The sequence below is a fragment of the Protomyctophum bolini genome (assembly GCF_963924005.1).
Source record: "Protomyctophum bolini genome assembly, chromosome: 16".
Taxonomy (NCBI): domain Eukaryota; kingdom Metazoa; phylum Chordata; class Actinopteri; order Myctophiformes; family Myctophidae; genus Protomyctophum; species Protomyctophum bolini.
The window spans coordinates 5,056,188-5,078,407 of record NC_137877.1 but is presented as its reverse complement, the minus strand read 5'-3'; the positions used below and the strand labels follow the sequence as shown (position 1 = coordinate 5,078,407).

Sequence of the window (22,220 nt, the reverse complement as noted above, 5' to 3'; positions counted from 1 at the left end):
ACACACACACACTGCTCTCTCTCTCTCTGTCGCTCTCATTAGTTAGTCTCATGTCGCGCAGCTGCGTCTAGATTCTCCCAGCGGATATGCCATAGAAAGCATAGGTGGACCCCAGGCTAGGGGGTCCGTGGTGGAGCTGCCCTATGCCATAGAAAGGCAAAGCATAGGTGGACCCCAGGCTAGGGGGTCCGTGGTGGAGCTGCCCTTTGCCATAGAAACCATAGGTGGACCCCAGGCTAGGGGGTCCGTGGTGGAGCTGCCCTATGCCATAGAAAGCAGAGGTGGACCCCAGGCTAGGGGGGGTCCGTGGTGGAGCTGCCTGTGCCATAGAAAGCATAGGTGTACCGTACCCCAGGCTAGGGGGTCCGTGGTGGAGCTGCCACCGTACCCCAGGGTACGGTACACCTATGCCATAGAAAGCATACCGTAGCGTACCCCAGGGTACAGTACAGCTATGCCATAGAAAGCATACCGTAGCGTACCCCAGGGTACGGTACACCTGCCCAGAGGAGATGTTGTACTTATGAGTTCTGAATGTTAGAGCCCCGCTGTGCCTTGCTGCCATAATCTGTCTCTGAGACATTTTGCCAGTTCTGATGACAGACAACGTGTGTGTGCTGCCTGTCTGTCCCTCTCCTGTCTGTCCCTCTCCAGTTCTGATGACAGACAACGTGTGTGTGCTGCCTGTCTGTCCCTCTCCTGTCTGTCCCTCTCCAGTTCTGATGACAGACAACGTGTGTGTGCTGCCTGTCTGTCCCTCTCCTGTCTGTCCCTCTCCAGTTCTGATGACAGACAACGTGTGTGTGCTGCCTGTCTGTCCCTCTCCGTTCATTAATTGCCATCTGTGTTTGCAGTCGCTCAAAGAAGGATTATCCTCAGCCAAAACTGCACACATCGCGGACAGATTGCGAAACATAAAACAATAGAAATCACCAGTGCATCAAAGGGGGGGGGGGTCTGATCAATCACATACACAATGTTCTTGCACCTCCAAGATTATTTTCAAACTAGCCGATCAAAATTCGGAAAAATCTTACGAGGATTTAGACAAGACATTTTTTTAAATTTCGACGTGCAGGCCTAAATGGGTTAATCACAGTTCAAGTGGCGCTGGCAGCAGAACACCTTCAACATCAGAACAGAACAGAACAGAACAGGACAGGACAGGGCAGGGCAGGGCAGAGCAGAACAGAACAGAACAGAACAGAACAGAGCAGAGCAGAGCAGAGCAGAACAGAGCAGAGCAGAGCAGAGCAGAGCAGAGCAGAGCAGAGCAGAGCAGAGCAGAGCAGAGCAGAACAGAGCAGAGCAGAGCAGAGCAGAACAGAACAGAACAGAGCAGAGCAGAGCAGAGCAGAGCAGAACAGAGCAGAGCAGAGCAGAGCAGAGCAGAGCAGAGCAGAGCAGAGCAGAGCAGAGCAGAACAGAGCAGAGCAGAGCAGAACAGAACAGAACAGAACAGAACAGAGCAGAGCAGAGCAGAGCAGAGCAGAACAGAGCAGAGCAGAGCAGAGCAGAGCAGAACAGAACAGAACAGAGCAGAGCAGAGCAGAACAGAACAGAACAGAACAGAACAGAACAGAACAGAACAGAACATACTTTTTACACATGGTGCAGCTCTTCTTGGGGGCGGGTTTGTGTGAGAAGGCGGAGAGGCAGGTGGTGGAGCAGAACAGGTGAGTTGACCCTTTACGCTGGTACGCCGTCTGCCCCTTCTTCAGAGGCTTCTTACAGTTGGCACAGGTGACCTGATGGAGACAGGGACGGACAGAGAGTGTTATAGAGACACAGGTGACCTGGAGACAGGGACGGACAGAGTGTTATAGAGACACAGGTGACCTGAAGACAGGGACGGGCAGAGAGTGTTATACAGACACAGGTGACCTGGAGACAGGGACGGACAGAGAGTGTTACAGAGACACAGGTGACCTGAAGAAGACAGGGACGGGCAGAGAGTGTTATAGAGACACAGGTGACCTGAAGACAGGGACGGGCAGAGAGTGTTATAGAGACACAGGTGACCTGGAGACAGGGACGGGCAGAGAGTGTTATAGAGACACAGGTGACCTGGAGACAGGGACGGGCAGAGAGTGTTATAGAGACACAGGTGACCTGGAGACAGGGACGGGCAGAGAGTGTTAAGGCCTATTCATAGTCTGGATTTTCGGTGGTGAGGTGACCACCGCTCCGGTGGTGAGGTGACCACCGCTCCGGTGGTGAGGTGACCACCGCTCCGGTGGTGAGCTGACCACCGGAGCTGAAATAACATTGAGCGGTGGTGGTGAGTAAAAACTGAGAGAAGGGCTGGAGCGGTGGCGGTGGTCTGCTCTTCACCGCGGCTCAGTGATGTCATGTTGTAGTTCGGTGGTCACCTCAGTGACGTCATGTTGTAGTTCGGTGGTCACCTCACCACCGAAAATCCAGACTATGAATGAGCCTTTAATAATAATAATAATAATAATACATTTTATTTATAAGGCGCCTTTCAGGGCACTCAAGGTCGCCGTACAGTCAGTCCCTGAAACTAAGAGGAAATGCCCCCCAGCTTGGAGTGAATTGGGTTTCCCTTTCGCTGACCAAAGCAAAGGAAGCCAGAAATATAAAGAAGAAAGCATGATTGAGCAACAGGGAAAAAAAGAGACATGAAGCCGTGGGACGCGTTTCAAATACGTGAGCCACCGATTCTCAAAGTGGGGTCCGTCCGGGGAGACCATTTGGTTCGGTTCCATTTGGTTCCATTTATACACTCGGAGTCAAATGAACACGGAGGATTATAATTAGATGATATCAAATGGGGGGGGGGGGGGGGCAGTGGCCTAACGCATATCAAACCGGGGGTACTTTTGAAATGAAAACATTAGTAGAAACACAGAGTGATTAACGAGAGGGTTTACAGATAACGATGTCCCGATACTGTATAGGTATCAGCCCTTATTTGTCATATTGGTATCTGTGAATATGCCAGTCTAACCACCGATCCGACACAGGAGGAAGGGGTTGACTCTATGGCAGGTAAATAAAATGTTGGGACATGTGGGGTTTGCTTTGGAGTTGCCCCAAACTGCAAGTGCACATTTGAGTGAGGAGTCTGCTATAAACACAACACGAGATATTATAGCTAGATAGCTATAAACACAACACGAGATATTATATCTAGATAGCTATAAACACAACACCAGATATTATAGCTATAAACACAATACCAGATATATAGCTATAATCACAACACGAGATCACACTTGGAACACTTGGAACACTGGTATCGGTATTCAGTATTCGGTATCGGCGAACACAGAAATTGTGGTATTGGGATCGGATACGAAAAAAGTGTACGAGGACATCCCTAGTTAACAGAGGACCGTAGCAATCACAGCGAGGGGAGGTGGGGGGTACCTTGACTGTCCTGGGCTGCTGCTGAGCCCCTGAGGAAGAGGAGGAGGAGGAAGAGGCCGACTGGCCGGGAGGCTTGGTGAGGGAGGTGGCGGGAGACGGAGAGTCCACCCCGGGCTGCTTCTGGTTGCGAGGGAACGAGGCCGACTGGGAGATCCAGGAGTCTGCAGGGATCAATACATACAGGAGGTACAGTACAGGTGCAAATCAGTGTGATGGGAAATCTGACAAGAACTCTGATGAATGAATGCGTGTGTCTGTGTGTACGCACGCACGTGCATGAGAGTGATCTTTGTGTGCGTGCGTGTGTGTGTGTGTGTGTGTGTGTGTGACTGCACCTGTCAGTTCCTTGAGAACTGCAAGAAACTGACAGGTGTCTCTAATTGTGTTCGTGTCAAGCCCGGTGCGTGCGCGATAAAGGGGTGCACTGGTTTACGGTTTCAAAAACCCAGACGTACGGTCATGTGCGCCCTGCCCGGTTCAATATGCCTTCATGGACTCCCCAATTTTTTCGGGTTTTTTGCAAAGACAGAAAGAAAAAGTATAATTGCAGAGTTCACTGCGACCCGAAAGGTTGTCGTCGCGATCCTAAAAGCATCACGACATCAAGGAGGGGGTATAGGAATAAATAACACTTTACTTCTTACTGCTTTTTGAACTTCAGGTGGAACAAGATCAATGATCACATTGATGTCGTTATATTTTGTGTGCGTGTGTGTGTGTGTGTGTGTGCACACACACTGTATATATATATATACAGTGTTTTTTATTATTATTATTTTACATGAAGGTTCAAAATAAAGATGATCAAAACAAATCAAATCACATCACATTGGGAGCCTGTAGATCAGGGGTGCCCAAAAAGGTAGATCGTGATCTACCAGTAGATCACATGACATGCCCCTAATAAAGAATATTTAATTTAAAATCTAAAAACTATTTTTGGCATGAATTAAGCTCATAATGCAATGCTTTGTTTGAGTGTATGTTTAAGATGGGTGTAGGAGTAAATCAGTTTTTACTTCTTCCTACTCCTTTTTGAACTTCAGGTGCAAGACCAATGATCACATTGTTGTCATTATAATTTTCTTATTTCATTCAAAAAAGAAATATACATGCATTGTGGTTATATATATATATATTGTTTTTTTCTTATTTGACTGTCTTACCTGAAGGTTTCAAAATAAAGATAATCAAATCAAATCAAAAGTGTTGCTGCGCACAAATGTTGGTAGATCAAATTATTATTATTATTATTAATTAAATACAAAGAAAACTCTACCTATTCCATTTCAGCAACGGTATATTTTCAGGTGGGTAGATCTGGTTGAGCTGGTCATTTTGAAGGTAACTCTCAAGTCAAAAAAAGTGTGGGCACCCCCCTGCTGTAGATTGTCTATATTCGGATTATTAAATAAGCATATTCATATTCATTAGCCCAGTGATTCCCAAAGTGGGGTCCGGGGACCCCCAGGGGTACCTGAGGGAGTTCCATGGGGGTCCCCAGCTAAATTATAGTTTGGAACCAAATGGACCCTTATGGGTCTGTAACTCAGAGTCTGAGTTAAATTAACATTGATTTTACAATATAAATTGGGGGTCCCAGAGATAGAAATGGGGTGTCCGTAGACTAATGCATGTCAAACTGGGGGAGTCCTTGAAATTAAAGGGGTTGAGAATCACTGGCTTTCACTGCTAGAGCAGTCAAAATCTTCTCTTATGGGGGTTCCCTAGGCTGGCATATATTTTTTCAAATGGGGGTCCACGGGCTCATCAGTTTCAATGTGGGGGTCCCTGACATGAAAAGGTTTGGGAACCACTGCATTAGCTTATACCTGATGTTGCTCTCCACCCAAACCCAACCAAAAAGCAGAGAGTCGGAAATCGAACCGTGGGCTAACTTAACCCGCTGCACCCCATAGTGCCCCACCATGACACGCATATTATTTCGAGAGCGTTCGTTTGGTTTACCGGTCCTGGCGTGCGTCCCCGTGTCCCCGTTCTGAACGGGCTGTCCTCCCGCGGCGGTGGAGACGACCCGTCCCGGGTTGAAGGAGGCCGTGGGTCGGCCGGGCGACGCGTCGGTGTTCAGGCTGAAGGCGCCGCTGATCTGGAGGTCGGTGGGGCCGAACGTCCCGCTGATCTGCAGACCGTTCTCCTCCACTTGACCGTCAGCACCCTGGGGTTACACAGAACAGGACTAGTTAACCCTGGGGTTACACAGAACAGGACTAGTTAACCCTGGGGTTACAGAGAACAGGACTAGTTAACCCTGGGGTTACAGAGAACAGGACTAGTTAACCCTGGGTTTACACAGAACAGGACTAGTTAACCCTGGGGTTACAGAGAACAGGACTAGTTAACCCTGGGGTTACAAAGGACAGACTACTGCCTCCCCCTGGCCAGCCGGGGCGCCTGATGGAGGGGAAAGGAACTGGTTGGAATAACGTGTTCCTTCCACGCGCTATACGTCCGACCAGGGAAACTCCCCCCTGTCAGGTGTAAAGGAGCAACTTGGACACTCAGGCATGAAGGAAGCATGAGTTCAAGTCCGTTGCTCTCCCCTTGTCCCCCATACGTATATGGGGACTATAGGTTGGTGGAGGGTGTGTAGAGCCCAGGATCACATTAGATGATTGACACAGGGGTGAAAAATGGGTTACAATTACAAAATTGTGGGATAAAAAATATATAAAAGAAAAAACAAAGAACAGACTAGTTAACCCTGGGGTTATAAAGAACAGACTAGTTAACCCTGGGGTTATAAAGAACAGACTAGTTAATCCTGGGGTTACACAGAACAGGACTAGTTAACCCTGGGGTTATAAAGAACAGGACTAGTTAACCCTGGGGTTATAAAGAACAGGACTAGTTAACCCTGGGGTTATAAAGAACAGGACTAGTTAACCCTGGGGTTATAAAGAACAGGACTAGTTAACCCTGGGGTTATAAAGAACAGGACTAGTTAACCCTGGGGTTACACAGAACAGGACTAGTTAACCCTGGGGTTATAAAGAACAGGACTAGTTAACCCTGGGGTTACACAGAACAGGACTAGTTAACCCTGGGGTTATAAAGAACAGGACTAGTTAACCCTGGGGTTACACAGAACAGGACTAGTTAACCCTGGGGTTATAAAGAACAGGACTAGTTAACCCTGGGGTTACACAGAACAGGACTAGTTAACCCTGGGGTTATAAAGAACAGGACTAGTTAACCCTGGGGTTATAAAGAACAGGATTAGTTAACCCTGGGGTTATAAAGAACAGACTAGTTAACCCTGGGGTTATAAAGAACAGGATTAGTTAACCCTGGGGTTATAAAGAACAGGACTAGTTAACCCTGGGGTTATAAAGAACAGGATTAGTTAACCCTGGGGTTATAAAGAACAGACTAGTTAACCCTGGGGTTATAAAGAACAGACTAGTTAACCCTGGGGTTACAAAGAACAGGACTAGCTAACCCTTGGGTTATAAAGAACATGACTAGTTAACCCTGGGGTTATAAAGAACAGACTAGTTAACCCTGCATAATTATTGTTTATACCGTATTATATCGGTCGATACATACAAACCCCATTCTTTAGGGATGCACAATTAATTGGTCATCATATCGGTCGATGTTGGCTTAAAATACAATATTGGCATCGAACCGATGTCAAAATAATATATATTTTATTTTGTTTGATATATGAATATATATTATTTCAGAGCGAAGGTTTTTAACTCAAATCTTTGCTTCCATTCTGGGGGGGGGGGTCCCTGGCTGGAACAATATATTTTCAGATGGGATAGGGGGGTCCATGGCCAAATACAGATAGTTCTGGGGGTCCTTGACATGAAAAAGGTTGAGCACCAGCGCTACTCTATGCCCAATTGAAGTGGACTCGGTTGCAGACTTTTTTTTTCTTTTTTCCTCCCTGGAAATAAAAAGTCTGTGTTTCCGAGGCTATAGTGGACTCAGTGATATAATGCTGTACAAGACTATACAAGTCTATAAATATAGTATAAGTAATAGTATAAGTATATATGCATCTGTCTGTATATGTGGACCGGTACCGGGCACAGTACTGAGACCGGTCCTTACAGGTCGACTGTATATGTGGACTGGTACCGGGCACAGTACTGAGACCGGTCCTTACAGGTTGACTTCCAGAGTAAAGCCAAGTCCACAACGACTCCATACCGACTCCATGGCATCACGTGACTCGCAAAGAACTGCACATTTCTTTCCGCCCGTTTACGCTCTTTTTCCACCTCAGCAGGAGTTTAACCCATTCTGACCTGAGATCAGATTCTAACGCACAGAAGAATGGTGGTTCTTTAATGCATTTTGACCTGAGATCAGATTCTAAAATAATGTCTTTATAAAAAATAGCAGACCTACAAGCTCGTAGCGCGCCACCGAGTGGCGCGCTACGAGCTTGTAGATCTGCTATTTTTCCAATATGGGTTCCCGCCCCCAAAATGGGTTAAGAAACAAAGCACCCAGGTTGGTCTGAAAGGCAGGGCTTTACTCAATAAGCTCTCTCAGACTCAAAGTACAACAGGAACAGCTTAGTGTGCTTTTCTCCTGCCGTGGTAGCATTGTTCATTGTTCACCTGGGGAGCCTGTGTAGCTCTGGTCCATAGCCTTCTACTGCTTCTATGGTTCTGTTCACCTGGGGAGCCTGTAGAGCTCTGGTCCATAGCCTTCTACTGCTGCTATGGTTCTGTTCACCTGGGGAGCCTGTAAAGCTCTGGTCCATAGCCTTCTACTGCTTCTATGGTTCTGCCCTGCATTAAGGCTATGCTACTTTCGCTTTTAAATCTCACATGGAACTCAGACCAGCCTCTCCTTTTTAGCGTATTAAAAAAACGTTTTTGCTACTCACCAAAACAAAAGGCGGGTCGTGTCATTAGAAAGCCTACTTTCCTTAGTGGACGCACTCTGAGCATGCACACGTATGAACGGTACTTTTTGGCCAGAAATGGATTTTTCTTTCACCGGATGAAAAATATTCTCGATGAAGAAGTTATCTGGGCAATATCGGTATTGGAGTATTGGAGTAAACTAAAAGTATTTTTTTTCCCGGTGGAAACAAAATCCCTTTTTGGCCAAAAAGTACCGTTTATACGTGTGGTGGGGGGGGCTCAGAGTGCGCCCGCCTTTGTTTTGGTGAGTATCAAAAACCTTCTTATTAAAGAAATATATGAACAACCGTTGTGATTAATGACATGTCACTGTTCATGCGAATATGAAGGGACATAGAGCACCGAAGTCTGACGTCACTTTCAGTAGAGGGCGTCAGTCCCATGGTTCATGTATTTTTGTTGTTGTATTGTAATCCCCATAGGGGGGATTTTAGATTGCTTCATATAAGAACTGTGTTAAACATGTCATCCCGGCCGTTTCACTCATATGGATATGAAGAATCAACTGACTGAGAGAAAACGCTAATGTTACTGCTGCTGAATTAGTTAGATTTTCGCTAGAAGCAGACTGTATCATATATGAGTGACTGACTGTTGCAAACGATACAGAGACACCTCCCTGACAATAACGCTGAGACAGCTTGTTTATTTTTGGACCACAACGCTTCTAGTAGACGATATTAAGATCACCCCATGTTATTCTCCATAGAGAAATTACTTCCGCGAACCAGGGGAATGAGCGAGTTACATCAGGACTTCGGTGCTCTATACTCGAGCGTTACTCACCGCTACGATGGCCGAAGCTCCGCCCTGCAGCGACGTCACCGAGGTGATCTTCAGGTTCATGTCCACCTGCTGAGGCTCCGCCTCCTCCACGTCCGCCGCCGTGGCGAACACAGAGGAGGAAGAGGGGGCCGGGGGGGAGGAGGAGGAGGAGGCTTTCTGTGGCCTGTTGGTGGTGGTCTCCAGAGTGGTGACGCTGGCGATGCGGATCTCAGAGTCCGGCTCCGTGCTGCTCAGCGCCGCGGCCGCTCCCGCTGCCGCGCCGTGTGAGGACGACGAAGGAGAAGAGGACGACGAAGACGAGGAGGACGGCGCCGCTCCAGACGGCGGCGGTGGTGCCGCCGCGGCCGCGGCCGAGGGAGAGCAGGAAGAGGAGGAGTCTCTGTTGTGCTCCGAGGCGGCAGCGGTGTCCTCCTCGTCGTCTATGACGATGGGCTCCGTGGTGGTGATGGAGGTGGAGGTGGAGGTTGGGGCAGCTTTAGGGGCAGCTTTAAGGGCTGCTTTAGGGGCAGCTTTAGGGGCTGCTTTAGGGGCAGCTTTAGGGGCAGCTTTAGGGGCTGCTTTAGGGGACAGTGACGGTGGTGGTGGTGGTGGTGATGCTGTGGAGGAGGAGGAGGTACTACTGGGGGTCTTGGACGCCGCCGTTGTTGTTGTGACACCCGTTGTTGGCGTGGTGGTGGCGGGGGTAGAGGAGGGGGGGGGCTGGGTGGTGCTGCCGCCGGGCGTGTCTTGGTTGGAGGTGGCGGTCCTTGGGGGGGCCTCCCCCTCCCCCTCCTCCTCCTCCTCGACAAGCATCACCACGTCATCATCGTTATCCTCCTCCTCTCCTCCATCTTTGGCTTCTCCTCCGTCCCCCGTTGCCATGGGAACCGCCTCTCCCAGGGCCTCCTCCTCCTCCTCCTCTCCCTCCGCGGGGGCCTGCTGCTGCTGGGAGGAGGGGGGGGAGGAGGAGGGGGAGGAGGGGGGAGGGGTGGCGCCGGCGGTGGTGGCGTCCGGCGGCTCCACCGCCACCCCCCGCGGCCCCCCTTCCTCTTCGGCTGCCGCCGCAGGCTTGGGTTCCGACTCCTCGTCCATCGCTAAGGCAAGCACCTGGACGACAATTAGGACCGACACAAAGGGACCACAATTAGGAGGAGGAGGAGGCATATGGGAGGAGGGGGGGGGGGGGGTTAAGGGGTGTGACACAGTGCTTACAGGGAGCTGGAACAGCCCTCCATAGGGATCAGATGTCTGTCTACCTCCACCAAATTACCTTACCTGTCTTAAAACCCATTCTGACCCGAGATCAGATTCTATAAAATGTCTTCTACATCCTGACAGTTTTCTGAAAAAAGCTATGTTTCTATGTCAGTCGTTTTTCAAAAATCACACCTGTGTGAACCGAGTGGTGCAACTCCCCTCTCTCTCTCCCTCCCTCGTCTATGCCTTACTCATAAAGAATTCCTGGCTCCGCGCCTGGCTAAGACACACCTACTGTAAATACATTTTTAATCTTTCTACAAACCATGTCAATGATAGGAAACCTGCACAATATCACAGACATAGGGTAGGATTCATAAATGATACAATATGCCAATATGTAAATGATATGGATTCATATTATAGCGCCTTTCTCCAAAGCACCTTACATTACAATGTACTGTAGCCTACTTCACATTCACCCATTCACCAACCTGCTCATCGGGAGCACTTAGGGCAGGGTTCCCCAAATAATTTTCCTCAAGGGCCATATTTTGACTATAAATAGGGCTGGGGGCCGAGTCGGCACGCGCGAGGTCGAGGTCTTGCCCTGAAAATTAATTTTCAGGGCAAGACCCCATTTGAAAAGGACCCCCAGTTTGACATGCAGAGGCTACTGACCCCCATTTAATGCCATTTATATCTGGGACCTCCCCCCCCCCCAGAAGGCGGGCACTCTACCTCCTGAGGCACTCACATCTGGCTGAACTCACACACAACTGTCTGAACTCACACACAACTGGCTGAACTCACACACACACACACCTGGCTGAACAAGTCAATATGGCCAAAAGATTATGACTCGCCGCTTCACTTCACTCGCTGACAAGAACTGATTTCAAGCTAACGACGTGTTGCATGAGGACATGAAAATCAATTATTTTATTTTTTTCATATCATTTTTATCCCACAATTTCGCCCAGTGTCACTTTATATAATGTAATCATGGGCGCTACACTTCCTCTACCAACCTGGGGGCTGCTTCCTTCTATGCATGAGGAGTCCAAGCTGCTTCTTTTCACCTGACAGGGGGGGGGGGACACGGAGAGAACATGTGAGGGTACCTACCCTAGGGGACACGGAGAGAACATGTGAGGGTACCTACCCTAGGGGACACAGGGAGAACATGTGAGGGTACCTACCCTAGGGGACACGGGGAGAACATGTGAGGGTACCTACCCTAGGGGACACGGAGAGAACATGTGAGGGTACCTACCCTAGGGGACACGGGGAGAACATGTGAGGGTACCTACCCTAGGGGACACAGGGAGAACATGCAAACTCCACACAGAAAGACCCTTTCGCTAACCCCACCTGTCCTCGGGTATGGGCACTGATGAGATAAAATCAATTATTGTTGGTAATGACTGTGGGATTCATGCACCTGACCTTTGCCATCAACTGCTAGCGGTGGCACCTACAAAATAGCACCACCTACAGTGCAGGTGAGGCGATACAGGCTCAGTTTGTCACCTACATCATCAAGAATATTCCTGCAAACTTTCATGGGTTTCTGAATATGGGAACATGCATGGTCAAAATGTAGCAAATGCCAGAGAGCTAAATAATAAATGTAAACAATATACAGTAGGAGACCTGCTACTGTAGCACCTGCAATGCTTAGCCGGCATACTTAAAACCTCACTCTGCCGTGCTAACAGCTAAGTCAACGGTAAGCTAACATGAGCCCAGAGTGTAGCATACTGCAGCCAAGAGGCGAACTGAAACTGTTGGACAAGGCATTGAACCCCTACCATGAAATGTTCTATATGAGCAGGGCCTGGCTGTAAACAAGTTCTTGAGCTTAGTCCAGTTACCCTGGGTAAACAACATAGTACCTTTCCTTTCCTTATAGTCCAGTTACCCTGCAGGTAAACATAGTACCTTTCCTTTCCTTAGTCCAGTTACCCTGGGTAAACATAGTACCTTTCCTTTCCTTAGTCCAGTTACCCTGGGTAAACATAGTACCTTTCCTTTCCTTAGTCCAGTTACCCTGCAGGTAAACATAGTACCTTTCCTTTCCTTAGTCCAGTTACCCTGGGTAAACATAGTACCTTTCCTTCCCTTAGTCCAGTTACCCTGGGTAAACATAGTACCTTTCCTTTCCAACGCCCAGTTCTCCTTCCTCTCACCTGCTGAATACACCTTCCTCGTCCTCTCGTACCACCACCACCACCTTCCCCCTGTGGATGAGCGCCTCTCTCTCGTACCACCACCACCACCACCACCTTCCCCCTGTGGCTGAGCGCCTCTCTTTACCCATTTGGTCTAACCCAACAGTTTGGTCTCTGTTGCCACGGGTGACGGCTGAAGCTACACCTTGGTTGCCGGGGCAACCATCAGCCTGATGGCCACAGGGACGTGTATACTAGTACTCTGTCTGCGCCGCGTTGGTGCTGCTGCTCAATTAACCCATTTTGGGGGGGAATTAACCCCTTTTGGTGTTTTAAGCATTATGTTATGCTTTAGCTATTGAAAAATAGCAGATCTACAAGCTCGTAGCGCGCCACTTAAATCTTGAAAATGTGGCGCACACCTTTGAATATATATATTCTTTCAGAGCGAACGTTTTTAACTCAAATCTTTGCTTCTGAGGGGGGGGGGTCCCTGGAACAACATATTTTCAGATGGGGGTCGGCGGCCAAATACAGATAATTCTGGGGGTCCTTGACGTGAAAAAGGTTCAGCACCACTGACATAGAAACATGGGGTATTTCAGAAAACTGTCAGGATTTAGAAGACGTTTTTTTGATTTCGACGTCAGGCCTAAATGGGTTAAGTTGTTTGGAATCGTGCATAACACCATCTTGGTCTCCACAATTATTAATAATGACTAATGACGGGATGTTTGCATGTTGATGATGATGCTCCCCCCCCACCCCCCCCCCACCCCCCTCTTCTTCCCACTGCACAAAAAAAAGATTCACCCACTTTTTTACTTGTGGCAAATTAATAAATGCTTTAATTCTAAAGCAATTGATTTCATTCAGAGTCTGCTTGCAGGGTAAACATATCAAAACATGTTGATATGAGATGATATTTTTGCCCCCAAATCAATGCTAATAATTGTGATTACCAATCAATAGAAATTAAATAAATAATAAAACTAAAAGCCATTGTGTAAGCTGTTGGTTTGTGATAATATGGAAATGTCCTGCATCAGATCTTAGAAAGCTGTGACCTGACTGACCTTTAGTATTTAGACTGTACCTAAAGACTCATTTATAATTCATCTCACAACCCTTTGGATAAGCGGTTAGTTTTTTTTTTCCCCAGTTGAAAATGTTTTTTGTTGCATGAAAATGCTAAAAAACTAATCACACCCGTGTGAAGTGAGGGGCGCTAATATATTATTAACCCATTCTGACCTGAGATCAGATTCTAAAAATGTCTTCTACATCCTGACGGTTTTCTGAAAAAGCTATGTTGCTATGTCAGTCGTTCTTCGATTTTTCAAAAATAGCAGGGGGGGGGGGGGGGGGGGTTCATTCATTGGGAGGAAAGGGAGACACTTTATTGTGAAGGGCCCTTCACGGCACAGGCAGGGAATAGAGTGTTTAAACTGGGCTGCTTGGCTGCACGTTAAGGGTTTGCTCCGGTTTGTCTGGTGGCTGTATATATATATATATACAGTCGTTAGCCCTGCTCTGCAATCGCCTGATAAAAGGCGAGTTTTGATTCTTTGAACAGTCACTCAAAACAAGACGTAAAATGACCACAGGCACTTTCAAAAGAGGGCAAGATAGATGGAGTAAAGGTGGAATACAAAGAAACACAACAGCACTGAGTGGAGGTGAGTGAGGTCGCATGAAAGGAATACCAATTAGACAACAACAGTATAGCCTAATCAGGAAGACGGACGGACATGCCCACGTGAACTTTCAATACCACTTGAATTTGAAACGTTAAGAGACTATTTAATCAACTTTCCCGAATCCCGAAGCCGTCCCATTCATCACAGCCATGTACAGACGGCAGGCGGCACAACTATGTGCGAGTACGTAGCAGCCTTACACCCTCCAGTATTTGATTGTAATGAATTGCATTTTTATAGCGCTTTTCCCCCAAGTGCTCAAAGCGCTTTCACAATGGTTCAGTCGACGCCTGCAGCGTCCTCACTTCCCACATTCTCACACCGACGGTGGCGAGCTCACACAGACCGACTCACTGGAGGCAGTGTGTGGGGTTCAGTGTCTTCCTGCCCAAGGACACTTCCACATGTGGACAGGAGGAGGAGGAGCCGGGATTCGAACCGCCGCCGACCCAGGGATCATTGGACGACCTGCTTTACCTCCTGAGCCACAAGTCGCCCGATTTAAGCTCCGTTAGGAATGAATGGTTATGGATATTTCCACAATAATGTAACGTGATTTTCGATATGCTACATTATGTGTATTCATTGCCTCAGGTATTAAACCCATTCTGAACAGGAACCTCAATTTGGTGTTAGCATCATGTTATGCTTTAGCTATTGAAAAATAGCAGATCTACAAGCTCATAGCGCGCCACCGAGTGGCGCGCTACGAGCTTGTAGGTCTGCTATTTTTGAAAAATCGAAGAACGACTGACATTTTTTAGAATCTGATCTCAGGTCAGAATGGGTTAATCAGACCAGTGTGTGTGTGTCCAGTGGAAACCTCGTATGAATCTGATCTCAGGTCAGACATTAAACCGGTGTATAGCAGGGGCTAGCGTCCCTCAAAGGGTTTATCAAGCCGCAACACAACACAAAGCAAAGTATAGCTTATTACATCGTGCTCTTGCTAAACAGTCCACCTATCAGACAGGAGCAGGAGGAGCCCTGGCAAACAGTGGTGTGTATAGGTTCAAATAACTAGGTTAAATAGCTCTATACACTGATAGCAATCATTGCTATAAGACCCTTGTTTCACAGTCAGTTAACACTCTATCTATAATAATACACTTTATTTATATAGCATTATATTTTCATACATAAAATGCAACTATAGCATAGATAGTGTTAACTGACTGAGGAACATGGGTCTTCTCTATACCCGTCTCTCCAGGTAGAAAACATTTTTTAAGGTCAGGACACCAATTTTATCCAATCAAGAATTACAATAAAATGTAATTGACGAACACAATAAATTAATAACACAATTGGAAAACGATCAAATTTAAGCCTCGTGGTTTTCTCTCCCGATTGGATAAAAATTCCTGGCCTGAAAATGTATTTTCATGAAACAGCTGTAGAGATACAGCAGCTCTCGAGACTTAAAGATAATATAGTCTAAAAAAGATATGCAGGAGACGAGTTCAAATATAGCCTACAGGGAATCACTGTTATGTTTTTCAACAGCATTCAAAAGCTTTACTGGAGCATTCATTAAACATCAACTAGCGTCATTTCACCAAATGATTATTTTTCTCTTTTCTCAGCTGCATAAGAATGCATTTTTCTTTTCTTTTTTTTAATATAATTTTTATCCCACGATTTTGTAACCCATTTTCACCCCTGTGTGTCAATCATCTAATGTGATCCTGGGCTCTACACACCCTCCACCAACCTAGTCCCCATATATGGGGGACATGGGGAGAGCAACGGACTCATGCTTCCTTCATGCCTGAGTGTCCAAGCTGCTCCTTTACACCTGACAGGGGGGAGTTTCCCTGGTTGGACGTAGCGCGTGGAAGGAACACCAACCAGTTCCTTTCCCCTCCATCAGGCGCCCCGGCTCCAATTCATTTTCAATGGGAGTCACATGGTTTGACCAAACATTCGTGTTTGATTGCTGATTGCTCCCCCCTCATCAAACAAAACTGTTTGGTCAAACCATGCGACTCCCATTGAAAATGAATTGGAGCAGCAATCAAACAACAATCAGACATTGCACGCGGACCGAACATGTGTTGTGTAGGTGTGTACGAAGCCTGAGAGCCACTAGTAGACACACTGACACTGGTACTGATTTAAGCAATATTACACGAGAGGGTGTGGGTCAACGTGATTATTGCCACGACAGGGACGCGGTCAGGAACGAGACGGAGTCGAGTTCCGCAAGCATCACTGAAGTGGCGATAATCACCACAAATGTCCCAAGAAACTAGCTAGCCTTAGCCACCGAGTTTGCTAGCGCTCTGGGAGAACAGAGCAGCTGAATTCTTTGTTTTGATTAGGTGGTGAACGGTGCTGGTTTAACCCACGGCTAGAAGGCTGTGGGTGACGTCAATCAGATTGCTTCCTAGTCGAAACGACCTGTGGTAGAATATTCAATAATCACTGGTACCTTAAATCTGAGCAACTATAAGAGAACGATACATTCGACGGTGGAGGTGAAGTGTACGTATAGGTGAGTCATGTACACTAAATACTCGTGCAAAATGTCCCTCGGAAAAACAACGTTGGGAACACCAGGACGGTCAATCGGGGAAAAAAGGAGCATTCTCTATTCAGCCTTCCTGACTATTTTTTCCTCCCACTGTGCGGCAGCGAGGATGGTGCTGAGACCAACATCACTTCACTACTGACAGCTGCAGAAGACAGACACATCGCCCAAACACACACACACACACACACACACACACACAACACACACACCTTCAACCCATTCAGGCCTGACGTCGAAATAAATAAATAAAAGTTTTCTAAATCATGACAATTTTCTGAAAGATTTGAGGCACATTTTAACGATTTCTCAAAAATAGCAGACCTACAAGCTCGTAGCGCGCCACTCGGTGGCGCGCTATGAGCTTGTAGATCTGCTATTTTCCAATAGCTAAATTATAACAATGTATGTAACCACCAAAAGGGGTTTAATACCGCTCAAAATGGGTTAAAAATCATATTTAGGTGTTGACTTCTACAAATCACCTTCCATCTTCTACTATGCCCTTGAATCTCAAGCGCATTGCTTTGCAACACTTTGCCCTTGAAATGTGCATTAAAGTACTGAAGAGCCACGACATTAACCTATCGATATTAAGGCATCAATTGTACAGCTGTGCTGAAGCCTCTCCCATGATCCTACACCACTATGTGTACTGTACGTACAGTAGGCCTCGTTGCTTTGGTCCGACAACCATTGCATCCCGAGGAAAAATAGATAACACCGGAAAAGGCTTACAGTAGGTCGAGACAAACCCATCTTGACCTGAGATCAGATTCTAAACATGTCTTCTACATCCTGACAGTTTTCTGAAAAAGCTTGTGTTTCTACGTCATAATGTCAGTCGTTCTTCGGTTTTTAAAAAATAGCAGACCTACAAGCTCGCAGCGCGCCACTATGAGCTTGTAGATCTGTTATTTTTCCAATAGCTAAAGCATAACATAATGCTAACGCCAAAAGGGGTTCCCGCCCCAAAATCGGGTTAAAGCTGACTTCAATAGACAGACAGGCTGTGGTATCCTGCACTGGTGTGTTTTTGACCTCCCCTGCTCCTCTGGTTGACTTTCATGTCTCTGTGGGCTATTTTAAGACTTTTTGTCTTGTCAATTAATGATGTTGTTGTATTGTATTTATTGTGCTCCAGTGTTGAATGACTTTGCAACGCTGCATGTAATCGGCATCGTTGACGGCAGACTGCTGGAATCAACATGGAATTAATTCTGTAACTGGCCATATAAGGAGCTTTGTCTTGAGTGTACAGGGTTTGATGAGGTCAGATGATCAACATATGGAATGTCAGAACTCGGGTTCGGCCTCTATCCTTTCATTGCTCTATGGTCAGAACAGGTGACAGGTCAGCTCCATATATGGAGATCTAAGGGTGGTAGCAGGGACATTATCTAGAGTGTACAGGGTTTGATGAAGGGCCTTAATTTTGCATCCTCACCTTCGTCTTCAATGTGTGTGTGTGTGTGTGTGTGTGTTGTTTATGCAATGTTTGTGTTTACACAAACATTAATTATCAATGGCATTTAATGTTTGTGTTATAGGACAAAGTTTGTGTTTACGCAAACCCTCAAAGCTGGACATAGGAGAGGGGCTCAAAAACAGCACAGTGTAAAAGTACAGTGGCATATTTAAACACAAATATTTAGCTAGCCTACATCCAACCCTGGAAATAGAACAGTGTAATTATTATGCATATATATATACACAATTGTATAATGCATAATCATTAAGCATAGATTTCCAAAGTAATATTCTAAAATAATTATGTAGGATATTCCAGTCTGGAATATATTTTTCACAGTTTTTTTGCACAGGGACCATGTGACAGGAAACCAAATCTGAAGCGGCCGGTGATGTTCAAGATCACCGAGCAGTTCTCCTAGTGTTCAACAAAAGAAACAGACTAACCCAGATAGAGTGACACGGTTTCCTTGAGCATTTAATTTGCTTTACATAATAGGCTAATATTATGGGCACTACAATTAAAATAAATAACCAAACCTAACATTACGCATGCATGTTGTAACCATGCATGATGCATACACACAGTATAGTTGGCATACATAAAATATTGTGCCCCTCAATGTTATAAAAGCCCCCTCAAAAAGTTACAACACTCTTCCCTAAAAACCTAAATAGACCTGCAAGGCAATACAGTCACGCCTGGTATATCATATACTGTAGCTTCAAAAGGGGATTATGATGGGACTTGATGGTGCACACTGTCACCATGTCACACAGCAGTACAGAAACATCATCAAGTCTAGACTGTTCAGACTGCAATGCAGAGCTGCCTGCTACGATCAGTCAGTCACCTCACCGTCCGTTTCATGTGAATCAGAGAGGGAGACATACATGGAAAATAATAAGCCCCGACACGAGCAACCTTAATTATATCAACACAACGAACGAACGGTGGGCTATAGTGCTGGAGGGGGGGCAGAGTGTACCTGTGCACCCACATCGAGCGGACAAATGATCAAATCGCCACACACACACCGTCACCACCACATGTCATTTAGCCTACAAAGCAGCATAGGCGCACACCCGGCTCTGACTATACCTTTCAATCCAGCCTCGCATCAATTTGCACCATGACTCCTCCTGAATCGAAATATAATCATGTACCGGTAATATACACCGTAATGGCCCATAACACACACACACACGCACGCACTCCTACACGCGCACATGTGCGCAGTTTGCGCAAAGAACCATGCCCCCCGTCTAGATATTAAGCAAGCCGGTGGTTGGTGATAGCATCATCATCATGAATCAAATGCGTATAATTAACATTATATAACAAGACAAACGACACAGTGGTTATAAGTGGTGCGTAATGCGCAGCCAGCCGGTCAAATGACCCGTAAACTAAAAAAAAACAACACACACACAGCTGCTGAAATTATATTATCGCGATGATATGAATGAACGTTTCTGGTTATTAAACATCTGCGAATGCAACTCACAAAACCTCAAAGGGGGGGGGGGATACACAGCACTATATGTTGTTGTTCTATGCAGCCTCCAAAAGCCTGTCCTACATATCTTATTTATAGTATATACACAATCCTGCCTACCACGTTTTTCTTTGGGGGGGACCCACGACTGGACAGAACTTCCTCCCAGCAGCAGCCACTCCAGGCCGGGCCGGGAAGGGCCCTTGATTATGAAGCGGGTTTGAGCAGGCTCTGCTCCACCATGGCTCCGACTGACTGACTGACTGACTGAGTAACTGACAGAGGACCACCGACCACCACCACCACACAGCTCCCCCTCCTCCTCCGAACCGGGGAGAACGACTCTCTCCCTCTCTCTCTCTCTCGCTCTTTTAACAATCTGCAAACTTGGTCCAAAAAACTTTGCACCGACACTAGTCAGGAACAGTCCTGGATGGATTACTGGAGCCCCTAAGAACCGTAGCCCCTCTCTCTCTCTCTCTCTCTCTCTCTCTACCCGACTCCTCCTATAGGGAGCCCCTCCTCTGTTAGTCGGGCTTGGGGTAAATTGGACCGAAGAGAGAGAGAGAGAGAGAGAGAGAGAGAGAGAGAGAGAGAGAGAGAGAGAGAGAGCGAGCCAACTAATACCACATATAAACGTGGTTCTGTTCCATTCCGTGCCGTTCCTTTCCTTTCCTGACTGTTCCTTCCTTCCTCCCACCCTCGTCTTCCCCTCTCTCTCTCTCCCTCTCTCTCCCTCCACAGCCATTGGATCAGAGGAGAGAGCAGAGCAGCAGAGACTGCGCCATTGTTGTTAAATACTGGAAAAATGTGTGCATAATAAGTTATATTCGGTATACTACTGCTTCTTGACCAACAACAAACAACAACGGCAATGTCAACAGCATGCTTGCAACAACAACAAACAAACAAACAAAAAAGGCTCTCAAATACAGTTTTCCTTAACACACAACACCCCCGTCCAGGTTAATTTAATCACATTTGTATTAATTTATTTCCCTCTCGCACATGTTATGTATTACAGTGGTTTTAAACATACCTGTGACGCCATCATGTGTTTTTTTTTAATTGGAAAGTATATATACCCCAAAATGAGACCAACCCTGTGGCAATCAAGTGGCAAATACCAGTGGCTACCACAGGGGGCGCCCCCGGCAGTGTTGCCATATCTTTGCGACAGCAATAAGCAAAGAGGTCTATGAAAACAAGCCCAAAAGAAGCCACTCCACAAAATGAGCAATTTTAATCAATAATCAGCTAATAGGCAAATTAAGACAATAGCAATAGGTAAATAAATAAGCCTATCCTCGCGACGCGTTGTTTAACAACATCAGGGAACAAGCCTAAATAAAATAAGCAATTACACTTTAGAAACAAGCCCCCCCCCCCCCTAAAAAACCCAATTACCATTAATATTTCCAATGAACTTCACAGCAAAACAAGCCCCCGAAGTCACTTATAATAAGTGGACATGGCAACCCTGTCCCCCGGCCCTCACGTTAACATATCATATGAACTGCCTTAATTTGTGTGTCATGGTGGTGGTGGGGGGTATTCCTTCCTTATAACGACATTAAATAAAACCGAACACTAGTAAAGCCAAGAAGTTAAAAGTCTCCTCCACCACCGGCTATGATTTGCCCCCCCACCACCACCACCCCACCAATACCCCATGCACTTCCCCCTCCCGACAGAAAGCAGCACTGCCTCACGTCCGCCATTAGAGCGAGCTAAACAATACGAGGCTAATAGAACCCTACCACACACACACACACACACAGTCGCACACACACACAGCGCGCACACACACACACACACACACAGTCGCACACACACACAGCGGTGAGTGGGGGGGAGGGGGACAAACCTCACAAATCAACTGTGGATTTCCTCATGATGAAAAACGTGTCTTCTACTGTCTGGAACCTCACGGGACTCGCGCGTGCATGCGTGAGTCTCAGGACATATTATAACCCGCCCCGGCGGCGTACCCTGTCCCTACCCCGACCACCCGGTACTACACAGTTGCTGAAACTTTGACTCATTAAGAGGGAGGGGGAAAATGGCGTTAAAATTGGGAATAAAAAAAAGAAGAAGAACCAACCCCACAGCGTGTGTTTCTTACCGGAGGAGGAGATATAGCGCCACTTTTGTGCCCGTTGACATTAATCCGGCGAACGACGCATGCGCAGCGCACCACCAACTAACTAAGACACCAACCAGGCGAGAGAGAGAGAGAGAGTCTAGCTGTTGCCAGACCTGGGCAGACAGGCGCGGCCGTTTTCCGCTGTCTGCCGGCGTCTCTTGGGTTTTTAGACAGCTGGTGGATTGAAAAGAAGCTCCACCCACGTGGCAGAATGCCGCTGGGGCAAGCGTTTCCGGGAATCTGGCTGTCCGCGGCATTCAACCGTGTGGGTGGAGCTTATTTTCCATCCACCAGCTGTCTAAAAACCCGGAAGAGACACCGGCAGACAGCGAAAAACGGCCACGCCTGTCTGCCCAGTTCTGAATACACTGAGAGAGATAGAGACACCACAACAGCCCCTTTCTCGATTTTCCTTCTCTGCGCATGCGCAGAG

The 22,220-nt window shown here is 46.9% G+C and overlaps 1 protein-coding gene across 1 annotated transcript in view; it reads right to left on the bottom strand.

Annotated features, from left to right (window-relative positions):
* The window catches only part of zmym2 (zinc finger, MYM-type 2), a gene marked incomplete at its 3' end in the record, with an annotated part of 61,012 nt that extends 39,206 nt beyond the window's left edge, over positions 1 to 21,806 (bottom strand). The window contains exons 1-5 of the mRNA XM_080785238.1: positions 21,767 to 21,806; positions 9,090 to 10,175; positions 5,362 to 5,569; positions 3,394 to 3,554; positions 1,600 to 1,748 (exon numbers count right to left, since the gene is read on the bottom strand). Coding sequence (XP_080641364.1) covers positions 1,600 to 1,748; positions 3,394 to 3,554; positions 5,362 to 5,569; positions 9,090 to 10,160 — 1,589 coding nt within the window. The 5' untranslated portion in view covers positions 10,161 to 10,175; positions 21,767 to 21,806. The remainder of the gene's footprint in view (positions 1 to 1,599; positions 1,749 to 3,393; positions 3,555 to 5,361; positions 5,570 to 9,089; positions 10,176 to 21,766) is intronic.
* Positions 21,807 to 22,220: the final 414 nt, after the last annotated feature.